General features: G+C 39.4%; 3 protein-coding genes across 6 annotated transcripts; 1 reads left to right on the top strand and 2 right to left on the bottom strand.

The window, feature by feature from the left end:
* Window positions 1-179: 179 nt before the first annotated feature.
* On the bottom strand, window positions 180-18838 carry C11H1orf112 (chromosome 11 C1orf112 homolog). Of its 2 annotated transcripts, XM_040609993.1 has the most exons (24): window positions 18668-18838; window positions 18089-18128; window positions 17313-17401; window positions 15987-16091; window positions 15295-15435; window positions 14168-14330; window positions 13705-13789; window positions 12992-13130; window positions 12430-12510; window positions 11368-11432; window positions 9787-9935; window positions 8829-8937; window positions 8124-8310; window positions 6959-7041; window positions 6524-6575; window positions 6108-6197; window positions 5241-5426; window positions 4434-4556; window positions 3414-3509; window positions 2860-2973; window positions 2316-2420; window positions 1943-2023; window positions 1059-1172; window positions 180-770 (listed from the first exon to the last, which is right to left on the bottom strand). In XM_040609993.1, the coding sequence occupies exons 1-24, from the start codon at window positions 18764-18766 to the stop codon at window positions 585-587; spliced, it is 2682 nt and encodes an 893-aa protein (XP_040465927.1). In that variant the 5' UTR covers window positions 18767-18838; the 3' UTR covers window positions 180-584. The 2 variants fall into 2 exon arrangements, with proteins under 2 accessions (XP_040465927.1, XP_040465928.1); XM_040609994.1 differs by lacking the exons at window positions 11368-11432; window positions 12430-12510; window positions 12992-13130; ... (5 more) ...; window positions 18089-18128; window positions 18668-18838 and adding an exon at window positions 11018-11325.
* Window positions 18839-18874: 36 nt separating this feature from the next.
* METTL18 (methyltransferase like 18) lies at window positions 18875-20710 on the top strand. 3 transcript variants are annotated; one of them, XM_040609996.1, is made up of 2 exons: window positions 18875-18950; window positions 19353-20710. In XM_040609996.1, the coding sequence occupies exon 2, from the start codon at window positions 19542-19544 to the stop codon at window positions 20592-20594; it is 1053 nt and encodes a 350-aa protein (XP_040465930.1). In that variant the 5' UTR covers window positions 18875-18950; window positions 19353-19541; the 3' UTR covers window positions 20595-20710. The 3 variants fall into 3 exon arrangements, with proteins under 3 accessions (XP_040465930.1, XP_040465932.1, XP_040465931.1); XM_040609998.1 differs by having other exon boundaries at window positions 18895-18933; XM_040609997.1 differs by having other exon boundaries at window positions 18902-18954.
* A 4052-nt stretch (window positions 20711-24762) lies between these two features.
* Window positions 24763-27202, bottom strand: LOC121095354 (14 kDa phosphohistidine phosphatase-like). Its single transcript, XM_040610000.1, has 3 exons — window positions 27006-27202; window positions 26384-26508; window positions 24763-24971 (listed from the first exon to the last, which is right to left on the bottom strand). Exons 1-3 carry the CDS (start codon window positions 27133-27135, stop codon window positions 24879-24881), a joined length of 348 nt encoding a protein of 115 aa, XP_040465934.1. The 5' UTR covers window positions 27136-27202; the 3' UTR covers window positions 24763-24878.
* Window positions 27203-27533: the final 331 nt, after the last annotated feature.

The raw sequence follows: 27533 nt of genomic DNA, 5'->3' as shown, positions 1-27533 counted from the left end.
GTCAGTGGATGGCACAAGAGGTGCTAGGAACCATACAGTGAAGGACCACTGAACACAAACTGCTTAAGCATTCTTTCTGCTCTTAACTGTGACCAATAAAGATTATTTTTTAAAAAAGATGACCATAGTGTGGAGTGGAACCCAGCGGCAGAGGTATGTTCAGAGAACAGTACAGAGCCTTAAACTGTTATTCTTGTGTATTTTAAAATTAAGATAAAAACACCTAGTGCCTGGTCACCTGGACATGAGGGGAACAAAGGTAACTGTTACTTTCACAACAGATTCAAACATCTTAGTATTCAAAACAATCTCATGACGTGTTTATCACGATACAGTAGCTTAGAAGAGCAAGCTATACATCAGCAACATACAAAATGACAGCTCAGGTGCACGATAGCGTCCATTAAAATAGATCAGTCCTTCCAGCCAGTTATTAAGAAAGTATCTCACACCTCAGTTCATTTTGACACAGAGCATCGCCCCGTGGCAGTTTTTTCTTCTCCAGTAATCACAGCTACAAAGGCATCTCTTCCCTCAGAGCAGGGAGCTGAGCTGGTTTATTGTTCTAAAACCTGTTGAGCACCTTACCGTACACTGTCTCTGAGGTCAGCTACAGCTGTATGTAGAGTCTCCAGTTTTACCGCAAGCCAAGCAGGGGGTGACCCTTTCCGGAGCAGCAGCTTCACAGCCTCCACTGCCCCCTCCATCGTGCCTACTGCTGATTTATACTCCTCCTCAGAGGGTGAGTGACACGCTTTTTTTGCCAGAGGCTGCAGATTTAACAGGAGACATCATTTATAATGCTCTACATAAGCAATCAGTCTTCATCCAAATGCAAAAAAAAACCCTTAGAAGGAAGAAGAGCTGCAAAGTGACTCCCCTTGCCTTGTGAGAGTTTTGCAGCTGGCAGGCAAAACAGAGCATTCAGGTTATAATACTAAGGGCCAGGTGTGCACACAACCATGGCAGGCAGCAAGACCATCTTGAACCTCTTTAGAGACTTCCCAGAACTGACAGCAATTGAGTGGAGCCCAGATAGGTTAAAGAAGTGCACATACCTCTCCTGTTGACTCCAGTTTTCCATCCATTTTCATGAACTGTGCACTGCAGGTAAGCCTTTCTTGCTTCATGCGTTCTGTTCGTGCTTCTGTTGTCTCTTCTACTTGCCTTGTCTAGGGAGAAAGCCACAGGAGAGGTACTAAACCAAGGTAGCATTACCAGCCTTTGCAGGCTCAATTTATATGCCACAAAGGGGAGGGAGCGAGCGAGACAGGGATCTTAACATGCAGTTCAAGATTAATCTAACTTCTCGCGCACTCTTCTGAGCAGGAGACTGAAGTTATCTACAGCTTTAGTGTAGCATCACTGACAGCTATCAGTTCTTTTGCTAATTATCTGTTTGTCAAAAACGGTTCATGCAGGTAGCCCTGCCTTAGGTTACACAATGACAACCACCTCCTCTTTCCCACTGTTCATGTTCTGCCTGAACAGCCATCTGCTCCTAAGAGAATTTTTTATAACATGCAAAAAGGGACTAAGATGCTTCATACATGTTCATCTAGCTTTCAGAAACTGACCCAAGAGAAACAGGGAAGGAAATAACACAAACTGAATATGAAGTTACTGTCTTTTTAAACAGAGAACTTCTCTGCTTACAACAACAACTGCAATTTAATCTTTTTGTTGTTGTTCAAGAAGGGAAAAATCAGAAGTTCAGAAGTACTGGCAGAGCAACATGTACAGGAATGGCAGTTGTTAATTCTGCTGATTAAAGCAAGTAGAAAAGTTCAACCAGATCCCAGTTAACAGAACAATTAATTTTAAATTTACTTATTTAATCACCATGCAGACAACGCAGTTATAGACACAGGCCGTGTACTGCTTACTATGGATGTGTACAACATCAAGTAAGAAAGCAGTAAAATGGTTCAAACATACATACCTTAGCCAGAAAACTAACAACTTTGTTCTTAATTTCTTCAGAATTAAGGCACTGAGGAACAACATCTTCATGGCTTGTTTCCTGCCAAAAATGTTGAGTAATAGTTTAGTACATTTGTATTTACAAAGGAACAAAGTAAAAAATGTTTCTGTGACAGTCCCTTCTCTGGTGTAATCAATCTAAGCAACCTGTGCTTCATCTTCCTTCACTTCCAGCTCTATGAGCCCTCATTACAGATGCTATGGCACATCAAAAGTAATACTAAGATCCAGATGGGTTAGTGAAGAGCAGCAAACGTTTAAGACAGAAGAATTTTTGTACAACAAAAGTTAACAGAGCCAAATACAGGCATCCAGAGCTCTTCTATGCTTACCTCTGCAAAATGTGTGAATGCCTCTAATGCGTGCTGATGAATCAGCCAGGTCTGGTCAGCTAGCAGAGAAGCAAACAAACACGACAACTGGGGTACAACTTGCCTCTGAAAGAGGAACAGATATCTATCAGTTCCAAAGAGTTAGTTGTGCACATCTTACCATAATGATCAATTATTAAAGATTCACTCTAAGGTCAAGGCACAGGTTTGTGAAACAGGAGAGTGCTACTGCCCTGTCTGACAAAAACAACACCATGAGGGAGGTGACATGTTCTATTCTTTCTTCTTGGAGGTTCAAACATCAGTCCGAATAACTGGTGAGAAGCAACAAGCAAATGAATAAACCAAGCATCTGACATGCACTCAGCAAGTCTGGATGAAAAATAAAACTGCTCTAGACCATTAACAAGTTTCCCAGATGATTATGCCCTGGCACTCCTGTATGTATTTAATGAAATTAATCCATTAACTTTATATTTAAATAAATAGTATATCTTGTCATCAAAAGACAAGATTATTTCACTAACGCCACAATTATATTTACCTGTGCTTCTTGTGGTATAAACACCTTTCCCATAGAAGAGAGAAAATCCACCATCGCTAGGCGAACATGATCTGGAGGATCCAACTGGAAAAGGGAAGACTGCAATGCAAATACCTGCAGAAAACAAACTCCAGTGAAGCTCCATTGAACAGACTGCAGGTGAAAACCATCTCACCCTTAAATCTCAGGACACTGAGTTTAGAAAACTGGACTGAAAACAGGAGGGGGTATGCTACACCTTGAATAAAACTGGCTAGTATAAAGCTGCAGTGTGCATTTTAGAAAGCAATGAGCATTCTCTACAGCACAGCCGTATGTCTCAATTACCTTAGAGAGTAACGGGAGTCTCAGAAGCAAAGTGCCATATACTTGGTTTAAAGACCAGGAAAGTAATCAAGGAAGAAATAAAATTAGGAACCTCCATGTGTTAAAGAGAAGGCCAGACCATGAAATAACTCATTTGAGATTTCAGTAAATCACAAAGAACTTTGTTTTCATGTAGTAAATTATTCCTAATCTGTAAGGTTTTGTTTTGTGCGGTTTTTTTTTTTTACCTGAGTAATTGGTTGCGCATCTAATGCTTGGACAAAGAATTCCAAAAGGTGAAGTAGTAAACACAGTGTCTGCTGGAGACATGGCTCATCTGAGACCTTCAACAGATCACAAGATGTTAGTAACACTGCATTTTAGCTTATAGAGTAACTGCTTAAGAAAGAATTTAAAGTTACAGTAGTGTTCCAAAATTCTTAGCTTAACTTCACACACCTAAAACAACACATCGTAAGCAGCAGCAAATATTAAAACAGTCATATAAATACTTCTAGGTAGTCATATTTTACAACACCCTTTTCTTTGATTTTTATTAAAAATATTTCTTATCCCTTATCTCCTTCTTCCACTCACTAATATAAGCAGCTAAAGGTTATCTGAACTATTTCTTTTCACTGATCATTTGCCAAATGTCTCCACAGAATGGCTGAGGTTGGAAGAGACTTCTGAAGGGGCACATTGTTGGCTCTTCTTCACCCCCACTCAGACTTTCTTTTTTAATCCAGAGTATGAACCATGACAATCCTTTTCCTCTTTACTGCAACTGCAGCCATGAACAGGTATACAGTCGCCAGGGCATTGTCTTACCCCCTTGTTCTCAAATACAGGAGGAAGGTTACTAGCTCTATGGGTTTTCATGTGCTAACAAGCTATGTTCTAATTAGATCACCATGAGTTTTGTTCACATGCTAATGAACATTTAAAATAAGCCAAATTTGTAACTGGTATGAATCAGAATAAGGTATTTCAGACTTCTTGTTAAGCAAGTCTGAATCTGACACCAAGTAACAGAGTAAGAAGGTGCCAATATATTTAACATTCAGGAAAATTCAAACTCCACTTCCCAGAGCAGGCACCTGCCTAATACACAAACCAGCTGACAGCACATGGGAAGCACAGCTACACTGTGCTTTACACAAACGGTCCAATCCAAGTAAAACAACTTAGTAACAAACACATGATGATACAGCACCAGCCTCCCAGAGACCTTGTGCTTTCATCATTGGAGCAGCAAATTCTCTTACCTGCTTAGCCTGCAGAAAAGTCCAGAACTGACCAAGCACTTCCAAGACAGATGCCTGAAGTTCTGCCTCCAGAGTGTCATCAGCAAAACTGCATGCAGCCAACAGGACAGAAAGGGCAGTATTCTAGTAGGAAAAAATGTATTAGTAAGACCAAAAAAAATTACATTTAAAACAAACCAAACCCCCAGGCTCATATCAAACATTTAAAATGATACAAGATGGCAAGAAGCCCAATGTGCTGCATCAGCTGTACAGTACAGCTAATCCACCAGGCCACTGGCCAATAAAGCTTCCAAAGCAAGGAAACCATCTGTTACTTCTGTGAGTTTCACACAGCGCTGTAGTGAAATTACACTACATTAGCAGGCGAAAGCTGGCAGCAGATACTTCATGTGGAAGTCTCTGGTTTCTCACACTCCTTTGCCCAGGAGACCAGTGAGCATCTTTCAGATTTAATGCTGCATAAAACCAGCCAGGACTCCAAAACTTAAAAATAATTGTATGACATAATATAAATCAGAATTTCTAAAGAAAAATACATTTACTCACCCAGAGAGCTAACAACTAGAATAACTAATAAACCACAAGACCTTTACTGACACCCTCAGACTAGAGGGTCCTAAGGTGTTGTGTACTAGGAGAAAACATTAAAATGAGAGTTCTTGCTCAGGCATATGCCAATTAAGCATGGAAAAAAGCTGCGCAACACACAGAAAAACAGAACTGAGGTGACAGGAACAGAATCCTTATAGTTTGGAAATCCAGAGTTCACATGTTTTTTTACAAAAAGAATGACATCTCCTTTACCACAGATTGAAGCTCTCCCAGAATGCGGCTGCTATTCAGCCATCGCCTGCACTGTGCGAGCCCTGCCACACAGAGCTGACATGCCACTTGTTTCCTCAGATCAGGATTCAGGGCCTTGAGGGATAAGTGCTGCCACACAGGCAAGTTCTCCACCTCTTCTGGAAGAAACTTATGAGCAAATTCTACCTGCAAACAGAAGTTAACAAGAACTAAACAGACTGGAAGACAATTTGATAATCTGTTAGAAACTTGAGCAACCAAAATGTACTGCCAGTTACCTTTTCAAATATTACATGAGAATAAAGTTGTGTAAAACCTTTTATTTAAATTAAATAAAACTTCTTATATAAAAACCTTCTAGAACTGCTACCTCCACCATCACATATAGGACATCAGAATGACTAAGCAACTTACTCTTTCAGCTGCTTGAAGCAATGCCCCTAGCAACCAGAAGAAAGAGCTTTAGCCTCTCCAAGGTAAATAGAGAGGCACTGACAGGAAAGGATACTACTCTGTATCTGATGACATGAGAACACTGATGAACACCAGCTGCAGATGCAAGGACAGGACATACAGTCTCAGCAAATCTGGGAGATGTGCTGTTTTCATACTTGGTCAAAAAAATGACTTATTCACCACTTAGTAAGACCACTCTTACAAAAGGTGTTATGTGCCTCTTATTTTAAAAAGCACACCTGCACAAATTGGGATCTGCTGTGACAAAGTAGCAACAAGTACAATATCAAGTACAGCAAGCAAGCACTCAACACCTTGTCATTTCTGAAGAACTGAAAGAGGGTATTTTAACACAGGCCACTGATTCAAATCTCTTCTATTAAGGACAGAAGATGCTGGTGCTATACTTGCCTGATGATCTGGAGCCATCAAGAACAGCATACGCCTCAGCAGAACACCCAAGGCAGAGACTTGGTAACAGTCACTGGGCCAAGACTTTATCTGAATTAGGATAAAATTAAAATAAAAGATAATGAATCTAATTAAATTAAGGAAAAAATCACCACTCAGCAAATGAATTCTATACAGAACGTTCCGAGAGTTGCTACGTGGGATCACAGCAGTAACAGTCTAAATAAAACAATACAGGACATGCTGGAAATCCTCAGCATATTGTTTTGTATTTTCACAGTACTGCTATTGCTAATTAACAACCCAAACACAGTTTGGATTTGGAAAAAAAATGAAATTCCTGTCTTTGCTCATTTAGAAAGTTTGCTAGTAGGACTAGGATTAAAACTGGTGCCAAATTGCCTTGTAGTTCTTACCAAGTGGGCGATCACAACAACGTGGTGAGCACACAGTTCAGCTGTTCCATATCTAGAATGTGAGAGATGGAAGCTTGTGAGTCTGTACTTCCTGCTCTTTTACAGACTAAATATCATAAATCTTGTCTGAGAGATGGCCATTTCCTTTAACATATTTAAACTTGATATGCACAAACACAATTTACTTGTGAGAACCATTCCAAACCCCAATTATTAAATAATAGAAAAGGTATGTCCCCCTTGCGTGCATGAATGTAAAAATAGCTAAGCCATTTCTGCTTCTAATTTTCAAACTATGCTCTATATCTGAAAAGAATCCAGTTATGGGACAATTTTGTCTTTAAAAAGTCTCTCTCAAGGAATTATATACAACAGAACTAACTGGATCTCTGGAAATCCTGCTTGACCCGTAACAAAAAAAAAAAAAAATCTTACCGGGCAAGGAAGCACCATGAGTCCATTGCCAGCAGAGACGTGATCATACTAGAACCCAGCACAGCATCCAGCAGAGCATACTCCTGAGGAGAAAGTATGTATGTAAATTCATGCAGAAACAGACTGCAGGCCTACTATTACTTTTACTCCACTAATTATCAAAAAACCTAGTAGGATTTTCAGCTTATCCAATCTAAAACGTTTTAAGAACTCATTTTCACACTCTGTCTTCAGCTACACCATCAAGCAAGCAGCTACACCTTTAGTTTTGCATACTTCGAATGTCTATGTACATCCATTTCAATGGGCTGAGAATCCTTCATTTTTCAAAACATTCCATCATGTGCATCCCTTCTTCACAAGGCAACTTTATGGGTTTGTTGTTTTTATTTTAAAAGCAATGTATTGCCAATGTCCTTGCCAGCTTTATTAGCAGTTTACTGAAAACCAAATAAAACTTGTCCCTCTTTTCAGAACACAAATTTTATCTGAAAGAGGAATGTAGCATTCAGAAAAAGAAAAACTAAATTAGAGCTATAGTTTTTGTGACTTAATTTTACAAAGGTTAACATTTATCTAGAGGTTCTTTTGTCTATGTGCAGGAAAAAGTGAAAAACTTCTAAAACATTATATAACCTTAATCAAAGCCCTGAATACTCCTCTGAAGTAAAAAAAATACTACTTATTATTTTATGGCATGTTATTAGCTGGAATACAACAATATAATCTATTTATTTTTATTTAATTAACATTTATCTATTTAATATGTATTTATTTAGTATTTAAATATTAAATGTCACTTTATTACTTCACAGTATAGACTAAAAAATCCAGGTAAATTTAATACAAGTTGAATACTGCAGAAAAGAAGGCGCTGAACTTTTATAACAAGTTGAGCTCCCCTCCACCCAAAAAGAACAAAAATTTCCAACGCCACAGAGGTTCTCAAGAACTTATATGAAGCTTTATTTTCCCCTTTCCCACAAGTGACATTTGCTTTATAATTGAATGCCAGTCATGTAACTGTATCCCAGCTCCTTTCTACAGAACTTCATACCTAAGCATCTCTTCAGAGCTAGATCATTAGAAAGAACTCCTTTTTTAAACAGTATCTATGCATCACAACAGCTGAGAAGGTGATAAGCAAAAAAAAAAAATATCTTACCAGCTGAGGAAAGTGTGATGGGAGTGTGGAAGCAATGAAGGAGCACAGGTGGACACAGACATAGTGATAGAGGGTGATGGGAACTGCTGGCTGTCCTGTACTAATCACCTCTGGCAAACAAACAGGGAGAGAAAGCTCGGCAGAACATTGCTGGAAACTGAAGAAGAGAGCTGAAAACAAAGACAGGCTACAAGGGTAAAAGAAAAAAAAAGAAGGTGGGGTTTGGTGGAGAAACACAGCTGGGTTACAGATTTGCAAATCCCAAATCCTGCAAGCAACATCTGAAGTACAGAATCTGTGTCTTTGACCAGAAACAATGGCAGTAACTTCAGTGCTTTTACATGAGATTTCCGTTCCTATCTTCCTCTTTTACAAATTCAGGTGATTATTAGAGAGTTTAGGCATAAAAATGCAAGACGAAGTATCAACAAATTACATACATCTCTCTCTTCCTACCATGGATGTACTCTAAATACCATTCCTTTCCTGAAAAAACAAAGACATTTATGGTTCTGTATCCTTCACTGCTGAATCACTGAACATCAGATCCTGTTTTTCACACCACAAGGGTACGAATCCATAGAGTAAGACATGTTACTATACAGTTGCAAGGGAAACCCCAGCAGCTGAGCCACTCCGTTTGCTCATATAGGCTGATTACTGTAATGAAGAGGTGAAGAACTACAAGGAAAACCTTTTTAGTACCTTTTTCCTGTGTTCCAGAGAGTCTGCACTTCTTCAGGCTGAGTGGACAGCTTGTCCATTATGGTAATCAGGATGAGACACTGAGGGAGCTGCTGCTCAGGAGGGAGACCTGTAGAAGTTTTAAAAAGTGATGCTAGTTGCCTTGGTTGTGTGTAAACTGGCTTTTAAACAAATGACAAATGTTCCTAGTAAAACAATCAAAAAATCACAGACAGCTGGGAAAAAAGGAACATTTCATCATGAACACTGTGTTTGAAGTGAAAAATAAATGCAATATACTGAATCCTGCAAAATCTAAAATATTCCAGTTTTACACTGTCACTGCAAGATGCTGCGAAAGAGTTACAATCTAGATGCCTTATGCATCCAGTCTCCTTGAAAGCATGGGATGTCTCAAACACTGAAAACACAAAGTTTTCTTCTAAGTGTGTTAGGATAATCACAAGGCCAGGGTACACATATGGGAGAGAAGCAAGTCGGCTATCTCAGAATTCTGACACACTGGTCAGGGCAGAAATTGGGGAGGGGGGCGTGTTGTAACAAAAAGACGATCATTTCCCAGTTTGAAGGCATTCTACTTTTCACAGAAAATAATTTAGGAAAAAATAGCTGTCTTCTCCCACCAACAGAAGAGCAGAAAAATTTCAGCTTACTTTGAAAATTTGTGACAAACGTGGACTGAAATTACACAAAGCAGCAGAATTGATAGGATTTTTATTAACCAGATTGATAATGAAGTTATTGAAAGTACTTCGGAAAAGATGCATTCAACAGGAACTATTGGTTATAAAATTAATCTGAGCTAGCACGCAAGTGATTATATCATAGCACTTTCAAAACAATCAGAGCCAAGCAAATCAGAATACAACTGATAGTCCATAAAGTCAAAACATCAGCCCTGATCCCTCAAAGATGCTTATGTAGTACTATAGCAGTAGTAGCTGTATTTTAAACCCACCTAACTTTTCACTTAACACTTGCTCCATAAAAGGGCTAAAGGGAAGCAGCTGGTTGATGAGAGGGTCCAGAGCCACAAGAAAAACCCGGGATATTTCATCTCGATGAACTTCTAAGATGTTTGGAGCATAGAGACTGGGAGGAAATTTGCTAAGGGGGGCCAGAAAAAAAAAGTTACAGTAGCATTCTCAGTAACGTTTTTCAAAAGAACTACAAAAAGGCAAATTCATTATTTCCTTGTTATTATGAAATAAAAGGCTCCCCATTTTAGAGTATGTATTGTAGCCTGAGAGTTACAACTCTGCATTCACTCATTAAACTAAACATCATAATCAAGTATTTTATGAAACATTGAAAGAAAATCTTACAGGCTCATGGAAAACACATGTAAAATACATAACACACCTAAGAAGAACTACACTGAATCACAAACAAGTCAAGCAATGAAAAACCAAGCAAACACCTGTATACACAATTTGATGGTCATAAATGTGATAGCACTGATCTAACACATGACACTAATAAAAGTGTACCAAAATTTCTTTGAAGAGAAAAAAGACCCTGAGCAATAGAAGAAAAAAAGAACTGAGTATAAAGCAAAGGAATTCATGAAACGAAAACCTCTCTTACAACTTACTAACTGTAAAAATGCTTCCTACTCAAAAATCCTGCTCAGTTTTGCTGAGTGAATAAAATTTCACAACCTTCCACTTGAAAAAGATCTACAATGTAAGTAAGGTTAGAAAAGGAAACTCATAAAAAAATCCACCTGACCTTGCAGTGAAACACATAGTGAACTCATGTGCACATCTCACCACAGAACCTGGTTTCAATTCCAAAAGAATGACTGAAATCAGCCCTCGATTATGAAGTCCACTTTCCACTATTCTTCCCCACTGTTGCAGCAAATACAACAAAACTTTTGAAAGAAAAAGTCAGCCACTTGCAGACTGTTAGGCTTCACAAGCATAATGTTAAAAAAGTGCTTGCTTCCGAGAGAACCACAGAGTCCTTTTGTGAGATTTCACAAGATTATAAACACAACAGTAAAGCTATGAAAAATTTCAGAATGCTCTGTTTCTGATGCTCTCTCCCTTCAGGATAAATGTTTCTGTACTTTGTCTTAGAGATTGAAAACAATCTGTTTCAAACTGGAAGGTACACTGCTGGGTTGCTCAGTTTTAACCCTGCCTAATTGCTTCATTTCAAGGTGACTAAAGGGCAAATCCTACCTTGGGGAATTTTGACTTCAGGAACAAGAATTTTCAACTTGCATAAATAGACCCAGTGTCCAAGATAATCTGCATATTCTGCACATAAATTGTTAAGAAATGTTGACATAAGTTATTGCAACAAAGTCAGTGGTTTGTCAATACTGGACACTCATCAAAAACGGGGTAGAGGTAATTAGTATCACACAAAAATGCCCAATTTATTAAAAACATATTTTAGTTTTCCGTACATGAAAAAAGGAAGGTAACAGCTCTAGAACAAGAATTGTATTTTTACATCTCAAAAACTAAGAATGAAGGATGGAGATGTTAAGATACTATCAATAATCAATTATTTGTACTTCACTTACCTGTATATCTGAAGAAAGAGCTGATGTAACTGAGAACACAAATCAGAGAAGAAAGAAAGAAATTCCTGCAAAAATTATTAGTTTTGAATGGTACTTTTAATATAAAATACATGATTAAGTACACTTCCTTTCCATTTTACTATACTGGTGTGCAAACTACTATACTGCAAAAATTGCTTAAGTTCTAACAATCCACAGCACAAAACAAGTGCAAAGCAAACAATGAAGAAAGTGCTCCTAAGACTAATTACACTACATGTATATATATATATATTGTAGGTGAACTGGCTAAATTTAGAGGCATGCTTAAAAAAATTGGTAAGTACATTTGTAATAGTCACAGAGAGCCACAGAAATCTGAAGTGGTCTCATACACACTGTAAGGCTGCTTTATCCTGTCAAAACGCTATTTGTTTTGTGCAGAAGAAAAAAAAAACACAACAAAAAAAATCATCCCCCTGCTTTTATCCCATGGGACAGAACAGATGCAGAATGTACCATCAGTGCTATTCCTAAAGAGCAAAAGTTTTTCACATCCATTCTTAAAACGGGTAGATTTACAGCATGTCTTCTAATAATGAGAAAAAGAGAACACAGCAACAAAGTGAAAGGGCCAGGAAAAGAGCAAGAAATCAGTGTCAAAGCTAACAAGAGTAAGTGCACGGACACTTCTTCTTACTAATGCCACATCATTTTCGGTTGACGAAACAAACAACTGAAACAACCTGGCAACAGGTTTCATCTGCTTAATGCTTCCAGATAGTTTCTGTTGCACTGTCTCAAGGCTGCCTGTAAAGACTGGACCCCACTCCTCAGTGACACTGCTTGCAACAGCTTATTATTTCTGTTTGCTTTTCTGTTGAATCACAGCAGTAATCCTGCTTAGGCTTCTGAGTATATACAGGTGGAAGAACTACAAGCAGGTTACGCGTGGATGTCAATTATACCACCCATACGGTACAGTTATAAATTGTTAAGATACAATGCAGTACAAAATTATTCCATTTGCAGACCAGAGGCTTTAATTTAATACTAACATATAATTAAAGTATTAAAACCTACCTTGGTGTAGTGTGCAAGGGAATTAGCAAAGAATCTACACAGTTTGACCGTCTTCTGGAACAGCCTGAGGTCAGCACCATCCTGCCCAAAAAAAGCAGCTCTAAAACTTCACATACAGAGTAATACAAGAAAAAAATGAAGTTAAATTGCTAACAATGTTTAAAACCTATTTCAAACTTGATTCTCTACAGACTCCACAGCTATGAGAGAAAAACTGTAAAAATCTTCAGTAGGCCTCAACATTTTTGTGGCAATATTCAGAATTGCAATGTTATCTTTTGATTGACCTTAGGATATTGTCAGTTTAGGAAATAAAAGACATTTCCATAGAGTATGGTGGAAACTTTTTTTCAGTGCCTTGCTAAAACATCCCCAATCTAAACAAAGTTATGTTTTTTCACTTGGTTTCAAAAGAACTACATACTCTGCCTACTACAGGAAGTGAAAAAAACCCAACCAAACAACCCAACAAACCAAACCCAAACCACTCCAAGCAATAATACAGAACAAAGAATTTATCCTCCTCAAGTTTGATGGCAGCTTTGGGAGCTTTTTGATTCACCTGTATCTCTGACATCTTCATTTGCTCAGCCAGCTGCAAACAGGAGTGAAAAGAAAATAGAGTGTCCTTGCACAGGCCACCAAGGATGTCACTGTGTTTCAGATGGTGCTGCAGCAGAGAATGATGCTTCAGGCTTTGCCTAAAAAAGTAGGCATATAATCAGGTATTTAGTTGTCAGAAGCCAGCATGCAATGAGTTAGTACAAATCCAAACAACTAATTCTTCAATTTAGGCTTTTATGTAACACTAATTGATGCAACATCAATGTATTGATGCAACATCAATGTACACTGAAATCAGAAATTTAGAGAACAACCCTCTTCATAGCCACAAGTAAAACACAGAGGAAAGGCAGGATGAAAGTGCAAGACAGCACAACTCAAGTCAAAAACTCTTACAAAACTGTAGGTCAGGCCTCTTAAGATTATTTATTCAGATGATGGTGTTTCAGATTTTCTTCTGCATTGTAATCCAAAAGACAAGCTTCTATTACTTTTCATGCACAATTCCTAACTACCTTCAGGGCCTTTAATACTATACTAGCTAAGTACCTAAATTAAATTTCTAAATGTACTTATTAGCTAAATAGCTAAACTGAAATCTCTAATTTCAATTTTATTTGAAACTCTGAACATAAAGCTATTGAAACACTGGTTATTTAAGATTACAGTCTGTTTGTATTACAATAAAATCCAAAGAGTTCAATGACATACTTGACTATGAACTTCCACGTATTGGCATGAAGAGCATGGTCCATATCAGAAATGACAGCGCATATCTCCAGCACAGTGTGGATTACTACAGAGGAATTAATAACAGCAACAACTGAGTGAAGTCTGATTCATGAGTTCACAGCTATGCTGCTCCTAGGAAAACAGCAGCAACCACAAGCACTAAGAAAATACCATCACACTAACACAGAATCAGGAAACTTGGCCGAGTGCTTAGATGCTGCCTGTTTCCTACAAACCTACACAACATGCCCCACCCCACAGAGAAAGTTTCAGGAGAAAAACTGAAATATTTCAAGCTTTAACACAGTGCTGTCTGAAAGGCTGGTCAGGATGTCAGCATGCTCAGAACCCTGTTTTAAAAATTCAAACATACCTCTCTATAAGAAAAAAAAAAAAAAAAAAAGACTGAGCAATACTAAAAAAATGTTAGATGCACATATACCTGACACCATATCTGTGACGTTATCTTCAGTAGAAGCAGAGCCCATGGAAATCATATCAAGTAGTTCCATCAGCTGCTTCTGAAGAGAGTAAGTTTCCTTGAACATAGCTTGTAGGAGGTCAGAAATCAAGTGCAGATGCCCACAGTACAATGATTCACTGTCCTGTAGGAAACAGGGAAGACGACGTTTATAAAAACCAGTTCAGGAATCACAGTCTGATGTTTCACATGCTGAAAATACCGACAGCTTTGTCACACATTTCACTGGAAAAAAGAACAAGGCATAGACATACCTACTTCAATACACAGCCCAATCTGTAGCTTCTGCTGCTGACTCCCGTTTGCTAAACATAAAATGCTATTCACCTGCAGCTTCATCAACTAATGAAGTCTGCCTGGCTCTAGGGAGTTTAGCAGGCTTTGTGTTAGGCCTCAATATATGAACCTAAGATCATATTTCTGAACACAACAGTCCAATGTTAGCAACAAAGGAAGCAGCATTCCAAATCTTAACCTTTGGATAAAGGTATGGCACCTGCATTTGACTCCTGACATGGAAAACTGATGTAAATGTTCCCATAGGAAAGACAAACTGAAAAGTGAAAAGGAAGGCCAACCAAAAGCTATTGTGTCCTTATGATGAGCTTGTTTTATTTTTACTGCTCTAGAGGGAATTACTGTTGCATCTGCAAATCCAGACATGAAACCTGATAAGACATTACTCATCGCAACCAACATAAACATCCTAACCTCAACTTTCAATCCACTGTGGAACTTGCATAGGAATAAAGTAAGTAGCACCATTTTGGTAACCATTTGTAGCTCTGAAAATATCGCAGCTATCAGAAGCGCACAGGTATCACAGAGAGCCTACATTCATAAACACAACGTTCAACTGATACTGATGCAAAATACAGAAATAGCGCAGTCTGGGCCTTTCACTACCCAGTCAGACAGCTGAAAATAATCTTGTACTTGGGCATTGAATAAAAAATTTAAGAACTAAATTTAAATTGAAAAAAATAATTCCACAACAGTATTACTTCAAAATAGGATGTTCTTACAAAGTGAGTGTTTCCTAAAAGCCAGCCAGCATAAGAATTTTTCTCCTTCTAACACAGCCCTACCTTGCAGTGTGTAAATGTGTTCTTTATTATATGAAGAACTGAGGATGGAAGGGTGCGGATACTCTCCAGAGGCACGCACTCTTGAAGTGTGCAGATGTATCGTACACAACCGGTCAGAGTTTCCAAAAGCTGCACCATAGTCTTAAAGCAAGAATAAACAACAACGTTTTTCACCCCTGCAATGATTTCAAAAGCCTGTTTTCTTAGATGAATTGCACCTAGATTTTTATAGCGTTTAAAGTTCACTGTTCTTTGCATATAAAGATGAATGAAGCACCATAAAATATCAAGCAATTCCAGAGTTTTTCTCTGATACCATATATTTTTTGAAAGCTTCGTTATTTCTTTTGACTACTCTTCTCAATTTACAAAAATTTTAAAACTCAGAATTAAGTGACTGTATAACCAGGTGCCAGGTTCACTCTTTAAACAGGGAGAATCACATTCCATTTGCATTAGGAAATTAAGCAGAATTTGAGATTATTTTTTTTAATTATGATTAGCATCACATGCTAGATGTTATCAAATCATTCACAAAATGTTAATTGAGCTTCAACTGCAAAGGAACATCAAATAACATTTTAGCCATCTAGTTAGTAGGTAGTAAAAATATTCAAAAAAACTTGTAATTTTAGGTAAAAATCAAAGAATAATGTAAACACTCCTTTGACAGCTTATTTCACGGGACTTGCCTGCAGAAGATTCCTTACAGTACTGCATAACTCTGTATTCTGGCTGGTTAATCCTTTTGCCTCGGTGGATAATTCATACATCAAGTTATCAAATAACTGTAGAGTCTGTCACAACAAAACAAAACTTAAACATTTTATTTATAAACATACACATGCAAATAGTAACACTATTCTCTTAACTGCTTGCTTCCTTGGCATGGAGTCACCGGCTACTGCGATAACTCACAGGAGAAAATCATGTCTTCTAGCATTTGAATCATAAAACGTGATAAACAAGAAGCCATCTTAGGGTTTTCCCAAATTATAGACAGAAGCTATACTAGCTGCTATCTTTCCTAAAAATCTGTTAGTAAAACAAACTTCTCAGCTAATTTACTTGAAATATATATACCTCATTCTACCAAAGATTTTTTTACACATTGTTTTAAAAGGATAATTTAGTCTCAGAAAATTTGTGGTTTTGTTGAGAACGATCACTAACATTTTGAATACATTAAAAAAAATTAAGTCTATGACCTACAAACAACAATAATTTAGTTGAGGTCCTTGGATATTTGACAAGTGTTACTGCTGAGACCGCAAAAGACAGTGAGGTGCTTCCAGGCACGTGCAGGATGCAACATAAATAGGTATGGTACGGCAATCCTTGTTCAGCATAGGCTTGTTAGGAGCCATTTTTCTTGTAACCTCCAAGATCTGCTACAGGACATAAAATAAACGAAATGGAAATCAAGTGGCCATTTTTACCAGCTTCTTAAAATACACAAGCTGAGCCTTGAAACTTAGATCAGTAACTTGGCTTTGCTCTACTTCATTTAAAATGTAAACACTGAAGAATTTTCATACAACTATAGCACAAAATTCTCCATCATTTAATCAAAAAAAAGAACTTATCTTAGGTCAGTATGGTCTAAAAGTTTTTCACTATATTATTAACATATTTCACAACATTTATTCATGATATCTGAGCATTGAGCTCTTCAGCATTTTTGTCCTGGGAGGCTACCTCACATAAAAATTCTCCACCATGGTCATCTCACAAAAAACTCAATCTTCTCAAAAAGAAATAAAAACCAATTCTACCACTGAATGGAGAAACTATTACATTGCACATTCAATCCTCTCCCCACTGTAAAGAATGGTAACAATCTCAGAAACAACCCAAAACAAAATCGATAAAACTGTTAAAGGGTAAAATTTTAATTTCAAGTATTGTACCCAAACCAATAATTATATTGTGTGACCTCAAAAAAGAATCTCTGTGTTCTAAGCAGGTTTTAGCACTGGACCAACTGAAAATTCCACATTTAATTGAAGCTGTCATACCTTTGGTAATACTTTTGAGAAAAAAGTTTCTTCCAAATCTGCAAGGCTGATATGGGGCAAAAACATTTCAGTCAGGATCCTCAGAACACCTGCAAAGCAAAGCATTTAAATGCTATAGAAGAACAATGTGTCATTATCAGAAATACGCAGCAACCTATCAGATGAAACAAAGAACTGCACCAAGCAGAAACAGATCAGGTATTTGATTTTGAGAGCAGCAACACAACATTTGCCACACATTTATTATACAAAAAATCAAGTAACAGTAACGTCTCTTACATGTATAAACCCATCAATAATATCACCACACCTGACTGACTACTCAGCTGAAGACTGAGCACAATTGTTTGCCCATGGAACTAGAACATTCCAAACTGCAAGTAGTTGCACATTTAATGTGCTGGCTGGCACTAATATTCAACTTTATTACATACCAGCCTCATTTTCTTACCACTATCAAGTATTACAAGAGTTTTTCCACCTATAAGATAATGGCCAAAAAGACAATAAAATACATGATGAAAAAGAACCCTTCTTTGAAGTGTCTAATAATCAGTAGCGGGAAGGAAAAAGCAGCCTTGCATGCATAACTTCTTCATGGACTTTCTTCAAACTTATTCAACATGCAAATTGTGTAACATGCAAGGTCTGGCAAGATTGCTGATGACCATGAAAGTCACAAGTTACAGCATAAGTATTTTTAAATAACACAGAATTTACAATGCAATTGCAATACAACAACCCATAGGAAGAGGCACTTCTTGGTCACTACTTACGAATATGCTCAGTCCAGTCTTCAGACTCTTGATACATAGAGTAAAAAACGTTAAAGAAACTCAAACTCATTTTGCTGTAACAGTTGCATCTTTAAAGCATCTGCAGCTGTCACAGTGGCTTCTCTCTCACTGTTCCACATACGCTTCACCCACCACATGAAATAGGCAGGGATGCTTCATAACCGATGCAGGCTCATGTACCTCAGTACTCACGCCATCAGCACGAGTATTTCTAGTGTATTGGTGAGTACATCTTGGGGTGGTTTTTTGATTGGTTTTATGTTGGTTTTTTGTTTGTTTGGGGAGGAGCTACCTACAGTGCTAAATGAACACCACTATTTTCTACCGTGAATGTTTTATTTCAATGAAGGACCGTTCGTATTTCCAGTAAAACGCCCAGCATCTAGCTTTTCTGCCCTGTGTCTGCCCCTTACAAAGACTGCACCGCTTTCCCTCCCACGGATGCCTTTGCTCTAACTATGCAAGGCTGCAGGAGGTACACCCCCACAACCCCCCCGCCGTTTCGGGATGCTTCCCCACAACCACCCAGCAGCCCAACCACCCTCCCAGGAAGGATATAAGAAGCCTGGGAAGAACGGTGGGCATCTCTCGGCGGCAGAGATCCCAATCCCAACCTCCCAGCTCTTGCAAGAGCAGCTCGCGATCTGTCTGGGACATGACACTGACTCCACACACCTCACAGGAGGACAGCGGCGGCGGGAAAAAGTTACCTCCGCAATCCCAGCAGCCCCCAGCAGCCGCCCCGCCCCTTTCCCGCCCGCGGGGGCTGCTGGGATAGCGGAAGGGGCAGCCGCTCCACGTGGGAGAAGTGGATGGTGCTGCCGGTATCCAGCAACCGGGGGTCGGTACGGGCACGGGGTGGGCTCAGCCGGAATCGGATCGCTTTGCCCGGCTTGCATGCTTCAGCTGGGGCTGTAAGGGAGGGATGCTGGGCCTTAACAGCCTCTGTGCGCTGTGGTTTGGCGTGGCTTGAAAGACTGAAGGCTGAAACGGGGAGTTTTACCGTAATAAGCAGTTCCTCTTATTTTTTCCAGTCTCTATCTACGTTACATGAGAGATGTCACTTGTCATGCAGTCTTTTCATAAATTTAAATGCTTATAAAATGGGTTTTTTCCATTTAAAATTGTATTTAAATGAATTTAACCTAAAAAAATAGGAGGCAGCGATTGGTCGGCATGTTTGTGCTAATGCTTAAAACTAATGTCTCTGCTAATACGTAGAACTTGTTTATTCTATTTCCAGAAGTAACTCACCTGGTTTGTTGGCCAAATATCTGCCATTCTACCTGCAAAGCACTCTTCCCCATAGCAATAACTACATAAAAACATCCTCTATAAAAAACAAGAAAAAAGTTGTGTTAGTATTGCTCTTAGACGAGTGTTTCTGGCTGTAATAAATTAAACTTTTTTTTGTTTACTGTTATTCCTGAAAATGGATTTCCGATTTAATTTTTTTATTGACAAAAATGAGAACGATGAACCAGACACTCTGGGTAAGGTGGACTTAGAGTTGCACTCACCAAAACACAAGCAAGAATCCACAGGAAAGAAGCAGCAAACTGCTGCTACTGCGGCAGGTGCCAGCCCGAGGCTGGGTGCTGATGCACAGCAAGATGAGACACCGTCAAAGTTCTTTAAAGCTGCCAAGGAGCACAGTATACCTGAAGATCCCAACAAAATATTGGAAAATAAAGTCATGGAAATGACATCAGGCTTGTATTCGGTGAATGTGTCTGTAGTGGAAACTATGTGTTTGGATGGTGTGGATGCAGAAGGCATCATATCTAAAAGTGTTTCTTCTCGCTCTGATCTCATCCCGGGAGTCTACGAAGGAGGGCTGAAGATCTGGGAATGCACCTTTGATCTCATAGACTACTTTTCCGAGGCTGAAATACAGTTTACCAACAAGGCTGTGTTGGATCTTGGCTGTGGGGCAGGACTGCTGGGAATAGTTGCTTTAAAGGGTAAAGCTGGAAAAGTCCATTTTCAGGACTACAACAGCACAGTGATTGATGAAATAACCTTGCCTAACGTGGTGGCTAATTGTACGAGCAAAGGCAGCAGGCTGGACAGTAGGGACAACAGAGGAACCAACAAGCCTCCTTCAAAGAGGCCCAGGAAAGCAGAGTGCTTGCCTGATATGCTCACCAAATGCAGATTTTTTTCTGGGGCATGGTCTGAAGTCAGCCAGCTCCTGCGAAGCAGCAACAGCCCCTTTTCAAAGTATGACATAATTCTCACATCTGAGACCATCTATAATCCCGAGTACTACAGTGCTTTGCACAATACACTGGCTGAGCTCTTGGATAAAAATGGACGCGTGTATTTGGGAAGCAAAGTACATTATTTTGGTGTTGGTGGTGGTATCTCCCTCTTTGAAACATTCATTGAAGAAAGGAATGTGTTTAGGACCAGCATAGTTAAAACAATTGATGAAGGACTACAGCGATGTATTATGGAAATAGCCTTTAAAGATTCCGTTTAAAATGCAACCACCGGTCCTTCAAAAATATCAAAGACAAAATATTTTAATCCTCACATCTCTGCTTTGTCCTCTGTTGTGTTATTCTGGTTTGACAAATTAAAGATGCTTGTTAGAAATGCTTGACAAATTCTGATGTCTGAGAACTGAAGGACTTCTGATTCTGGTTTTCCGTAGAAAAATGGAGTTCTGCTTAAACCAGCATCTGTTTATGCCAAGTAATCGTCATTTATATGTATTTAAAAGTAAAGTAAGTCGCTGTCCCCAGTCCCCCTCTCACATTCTTTGGCAGTGCTAGAACTGTAAGTCACCGTAAGTAAATGAGATCATTTAACATCCCAATACAGTGCAAGCAGCGGTTCTCAAGGGTGAGAAGAGTTTTAACTGCTGCAGCAGATTTCAGAATCATCTGCGTATCTGTGTGCCCGGCTGCTTTGCCACCAGAGGGGGTTGGATTTATTACTTGGGTTCTATTCTGCTAGCAGTCTCGCAAGTCATTGTAATGTTTCCACATGTAATGCACACGACTTTTATTCATGCCTTTGAAAAAGTATACCAGAGAATATGCACTACTGTGGTCTCTGAATTTTTACATTCAGATTTTGATGTATCACTTAAGAAATTGTCAGCAAGTAACTGGGAAAAGCTATACTCGTTTTAGAAATTAGTAAAATGTTTGTTAATGGCTCATATGCTATGACCCATTTTCAACACTTGCTGGGGGGGTACTATTGAATGCTCACACCTCTTAAATCTTTTCAGCAGTTTGGCTGGGCAGCAAGCATTCAGAAAAGCTGTACAAATCACTCCTTTGTCCTAGGCTGAAGAAATCACCTTACTAAAAATGCAAACAAACCCAAAGAACAACAAAACCTGGTCCCAAGTGCTTAGCATCACCCACAATTCACACAAAAAAATGCATTGCATGTTTTGTTTAACCGAAACTGGGCAAAAAGCTATTACACAACTCCTAATGTGTGCATCAAAGCTACTGCTTATCATGCACTGCTTTATTGGGTGCCTTTGCAAAAATATAGATAGCCAACCACTGCAGTAAACTGCATGCAAGGATACTCAGTGTAGGGAGGACAATAGCCTAAGGGGATGGAAAGAAACTTCTGACAGTGGTGACCTAAGTCACTTTATTACATAAAGATCCTGTAGCTGAAGATTTTTGAGTCTTCACAGTGCAAGACACCCAAGTCAGAGATTTCCCGTACTTTACAGAAGAGCCTTAACAACTACTATTGTTTCAAAAACAATTGTAAGTAGACTATTTTAAAGGGATGCTTTGGAAATTACTGAAGTTGCTCTTTTACAGGAGAGAGAGAACAAAAGCAGTCAGTTGTGTCACGGCTGTGATTGCGCTATGGAATTTTTCTGCATCAACTCTGAAACTTAGTGATGATAGCAAACTGCTGACTATAGATTGAGGAACAAAGGGAAGTTTAGCTTTGGCAGATCAATAAAGTACTGTTAACAGTTCTTTTTTGTCAGAACTGAGAAGCTGAAAGCAAACTGACTACCGCTTGCCATTTTTCAAGCCTCAGTCATAAGACAAATTGTGGCTTGTACATAGTGACTGAATAGCGTGTTCTACACTTACTAGGTCTACTGCTCTTTCAGAGAATGGTACCTGAAGCAATAAGAAATGTTGACCACTATGACAGTGAATGTGGTTAGGAACAAGAATCTTAGGTATTTTTGTATGAATAAATGAAGGTGGCACTCACTGTCTTGGGTTTAATATACTACTCCTTTCCTCAGTATCCTTTTATTCTTGGATTGCTGAAATATGGCTCTGTTTTCATGCAAGTACGAAATCGGATTTTTTTGGACTTTGAAGTGAAGACTGCTAGAGAGCTACAATCTCATAGTGACTGCACACCTGCAAAACAGGAAAGCCAACAGTGTAATTAAGTTCCCGTTTCAGAATTAAAGATGCTAATAAAGGATGTTTTTCTCAGGTGAAATCAGCAAAATCAGCATTGGCTTTTCCATAATTCCAGATGAGTTCTATTCTGTTCTTGAAATTCAGCAGATGGATGCTGAGAGGGAGCAAAATTAATACATTTGGGTTTAAAGGCTGGTGGTTCTGTTGGTGTTTCAACATCAAATATTACTGTTTTCCCTAATGTACATTAAGGCTTTCTCTACCTGCCAAATCATCACCACCCTGGTGACCAGTTTCCTGCTTCTCCTCATGATCTGGAATAAAAATATCTCACTCACTTGTAATACTTATGTAATTACTTGATAGCCAAGGAAATCAGCATTTCTCTAAGTGACATTGCAATAGAAAATAACAGAAGTGGGAGGACCATCAAAAGTATTTTTTTGATGACTCAAACCCTTACACCAGGCCCAATTTCTTGTATGAAGAAACAAAGGTAGAGATCAGCTGGTAACTCAGTTTACCAGCTTGTTCCAAATTACCACCACTTTTCTCCCCTTGACCCACCCCCTCACTTTTGGAAAGAGTCATCACAATAAGAAATCCGGTCTAAATTATGTCTTTCCCGTAAGTATTGTGGAGAGAAAGATTAAAATCGGTCATAAAATGTCTCAGGAAACTAAATTAAAAAGCTTGTTTGTTTTAGCAGACGCTATCCTTAACTGATGACTTCCCTTTGAAGACTATTTGCTAGTTTTGGGAAACGAGGCTAAAAAAAAAATGGGCTTTCTGTACTGGCAATTACAGCTATTTTACTAAGGCTTAGGGGAAAAAACCCATGAGGAAAATCAAAGTGGGAAGTGGCCAATTTGCAAATTATTGACCTGTATGCTATTCTTGGTTACTAGGTACACAGACATTTCATCATGTTTTGGAATCAAAATCTTAAGAAAAATCAAACCTTCAATCAATGTTATCACAGCATTTGAAGTGGTGCAGGCAGAAGACCAGTGCACAAGAGCATAAAGAGAAGCACAAACAGCAGATGCAGAAGTGCATAGGGGTGCTGGAGAGGGAAGTCCAGGCTGCATGGTGGGGGAAGCAGGTGCCAACTAAGAGACCTGCAGCACCAGGTTCAAGAGATCCCACTCCCAGGTGATAACTGGAACTCTTCTAATGAGGAATGGGCTGAAAGGTTTGAGGACAGGAAAAGGAAATTCCTCTCTGCCCAAGCAATTAAATCAAAGACACAGAAGGGTGACATCAGATGGATAATTAGCATAATAAGGTAGTAACAACGGGATTTTTTGTGATGGAAACTGGACTAAAGCCTCTCAAATTTCACAGTTTGTACTTTAAGAGTCATATACACATTGAAAAGGAAAAGCCACTCCATACTGCCAGATAGTAGTAGATCAGTGCAGTAGGAACCACAGCAAAGGGAAGAACCAGGATTTATATGCAAATACCTCTTGAAGACTGCAGGTCAACAACGTAAGCTTAAGACCAAAAGGAACTCCCTTGAAATCCACAACATTAAAGGAAGACTTGCAGGAAACATAAGTTGCAATTCTAAGAAGTAAGTTAATAAATGAAGGACAACATCTTGCCACAACAGGAGGATGCAGGTGCTGTAAGTTAATTCAGACACTGCCTAGGTGTGCTGGGTCTGGCCAGGAGGTAGTTAACTAGAACATAATTATTGCTATAAAAAAAGGGAAAAGCATCATTATACTCATGGGGAATAAAAGAAGTACAGGAGAATCAGAGCAAAAGAAGGGTTGTCACAATTTGACATTGCCATCAGTCTGCTAAAGGTAAGGATTTTACAAGAACACAAAAGATCTTGATCATTAGTCATGTGGAACATAAATACTGGATTTTCAATACCATGGAATAAATCAGAGATTTAGGTGAAGAAGTGTAACAGCCAACCCTCCTCACTTCTTCCCCAGGTTTTGTAAATCTGGTAAAGTTGGAAAGCCTAAAGAACAATACAAAATAAAGGAAACAGAAAACACTATGGTCAAAAGACCAGGTAACAGGTTTGGTACTGTGGTGCATAAATTGATGGCAAAATCCTAAAGGTATCTACAATAGATCAGTGAGACAGCACTGGATGAAGACAAACTGGAAGGTAAGATGTGGGAGTGTTTAATTAGATGGCATGTCAAAAGGAGAGGAAGAAGGCTTAGAACTGCAGATTCTGCACAAAGGAATGATCTGAAAAATAAGATCTATCTGGGGATACTAACCATATTATGAATTACAGCAGAGTCCAGTTTCTCCAGGTTTATGGTAACGTACATAGAATACACATTCAATTTTATTTGTCAAAGTACAGCTCACAGTTTCCAGTTTTTAACTGCCTGTTGTGCTTGTAAGTAGGCAATTTATTTCTTGTCATCTGACCATGTAATTTCATAATCTGTATACACTTTTTTCAGTATCTCTACAGTCACCGAATGATCTGCTTTTCCATAGCCCTGCAAGAAAGAACAAATACTTATTAGGCATGTACAGAAATTAAGTCCACAGAACCATTCAGTTCTTGTCAACACAAATTATCCAGTTATGATTTGATACTTCAAGTAGTTCATGTGCAAATCAAATACAGGTACTAAAAGAGTTATTCTTACAGTATCATGTTTTATTTTTCTGTTGGCCTCTTCAATTCACCCCAACGCCAAGTTGTAGAAAATAAATGAGAGGGGGTCAAGCAATCTCAAGTAATAGAGGATGCATTTTCCACATCATTTCTCCAGCAGAAGGCTCATTTTAAAATGTTCCCAACCCCTTAGCCACCATATTTATTGAGTGTTCTTTTAAACCACGGAGATTGCATTGACCCACCCTAATGTATGAGTATGCAAACATCTGATCTGGCTCAGCTGAAGAAAAAAGGAATAAGCCACCACACATGAGAACATTTGAGTACTATTCTAGCCACTAAAGAAATCACAGTCTTCATGTTTTATTTATTTGCAATCTTGCCTTAGCTGGTAATGGCAGAATTTTAAGTATCTGTGGTCTTCAGCCACTGCAACTCCTAACACTGACCTAAGGCAATGTCAGATGACCCACATGATTTTTAACCCTCATTTACATCACTGATCAGTGTTGCTCTTTCACTGAAACTTAAGACAGCTGCACTAGAAAGTGCCTTTCCTTTACTGATATAACTGGAGTTATATATATCAAGATATGATTTCTTATTTCAGAACTACAAGTAAGATTTTTCCTGTCAAAAAGCCTTTACTGCACAGTAGTCTAGTCTACTGATAAAACCCTGTGATTTACAGGTTACTTTCTTTTTCCAGTAACATTTCACGTGAAACTTAACTTGGGAGATTGAAAAAACAGCTCAAAATTGTATTATCAAAAAAAATATGTACTCTTACTCATCACTGACTCTGCCCCAAGAGGAACAGCTTATGTAAACCACCATTTAAACCATGCAGGTTAAAACTGATGCATTATAAAATACAAACTTTTTAAAAATACTAGATAATATGGTTATGTCAGAAATACCACACCCAACGTTTTTAATGGCAAATAAAGATCACACAGTAGCTAGACCAAGGCCCTGCGGCTAGAGATGCGCTATTCCTGCTCTAGCAGCAAGACTAAAAAATTCTGAGCCAAGATACGCTAACTTCCATTTCTAGTCTTGAATATAACTTAATGCTGGTATTATGCAGCATTAAGTCATTTATTACTTTTGGTCTCCTGCCCTTAAAACTATTGTCTTTCTAATCTATCTCACAAGTGAGCCAGGCAAGTTTTCCCATTAATGTTTACACTGGGATTCAAATAGCCAAAAGCCACCATACTATAAACAAAAATCCTGGAACATCAAAGACTAAAGGATTTGAAGGAATACAAGAGATTCACTTACGGTAGAGAGCCCGAATACCCTTATTTTCTTGTCTTTGCTATTATGCTCAATTTTCCCTCCTCCAAGGCACTTGCACTCATATCCCAGCTTTTCCATCTCAGGATTTACTTTTTCAAATATATGATCTGCACAAGAAGAATGGTTAGAGACATTAGAATACACAGGAGGCACCAAATGCTCTAGAACTATTCTTTTCAGCTGTTTTCCACTCATTTTCCTCCAGTGCCCTTCTTTCACCTGTGAGAGGTTTCTCTTGCCGGACATAGAAAAGCTGTTTCATTAAAGTTTGCTAGGTCAGATTTTACTTAGTTAAACAACTCGTTCTCCTAAATGAGGTTTATCAGGGTTGGCAATGGCACCTGACAGAGGTATTGGCCCACTTTTCATATTCACACCTATAAAGGGGAGAAAAGAGGCTCCTCAGCTATGTCCGCTGACAGCACCCTCCGCCTCACATTCACTTGGGAACCGGCAGCCACGTCCCGCACGGTTTTGTACTAAGCTATCTATTATTTTTAGTTATATGAGAGCTGCCGCCGGGGAAGGGGGCCGGCTAACGGCCGCGGGGGGCTGTCACCCCCACCCCACCCCCCAACACCCCCACCCGCGGCCTGTCACGCACTGTGGAACTCGGCCGCCTTGGTGCCGCGGACGATATCGCGCCGCTCCTCGCCGCCCGGGCGCTGCAGGCGCACCAGGATGTACTTGAACGTGCCCTCGGGATCGATCTCCACGTCCCGCACCGCCGCCATGGCGGTGAGGTGAGGTGAGGCGAAGCGGGCCGCTGCCGCGCGCGGGGGCGGGCGCTTGGCGGGAAGGCGGTGCTCGCGCCCGGGGGCGGGGCAGCAGCTGCCGCTCGTCGTGAGGGGAGCGGCCGGGCAGCATGGCCTCACAGGGGGGGAAGGGGCGCGTTACCCGTTAACATCGGCCGCCCAGGCCTCAGGGGTGACCTGGGCCATGTTTCCCTTCCTTGGCTGCCGTGCCTCCTCTCCTCCGCATCTTGGAGCTGGGGCCTTGCAGCGGGTACCTGCCATTTGGAGGGCAAGGCGTCTATACTGGGGGGGCGAGGAATGAAGAAGGTCGTGGAGATGCAGGTAGCTTAATGCCCCAGCGTTTTGTAGCTTACATTTTAAGTAAGAGACACAAATTT

The sequence above is a fragment of the Falco naumanni genome, chromosome 11 (genome assembly GCF_017639655.2).
Source record: "Falco naumanni isolate bFalNau1 chromosome 11, bFalNau1.pat, whole genome shotgun sequence".
NCBI classification, from domain to species: Eukaryota; Metazoa; Chordata; class Aves; order Falconiformes; family Falconidae; genus Falco; species Falco naumanni.
This window is presented reverse-complemented; position numbering and strand designations above follow the sequence as displayed.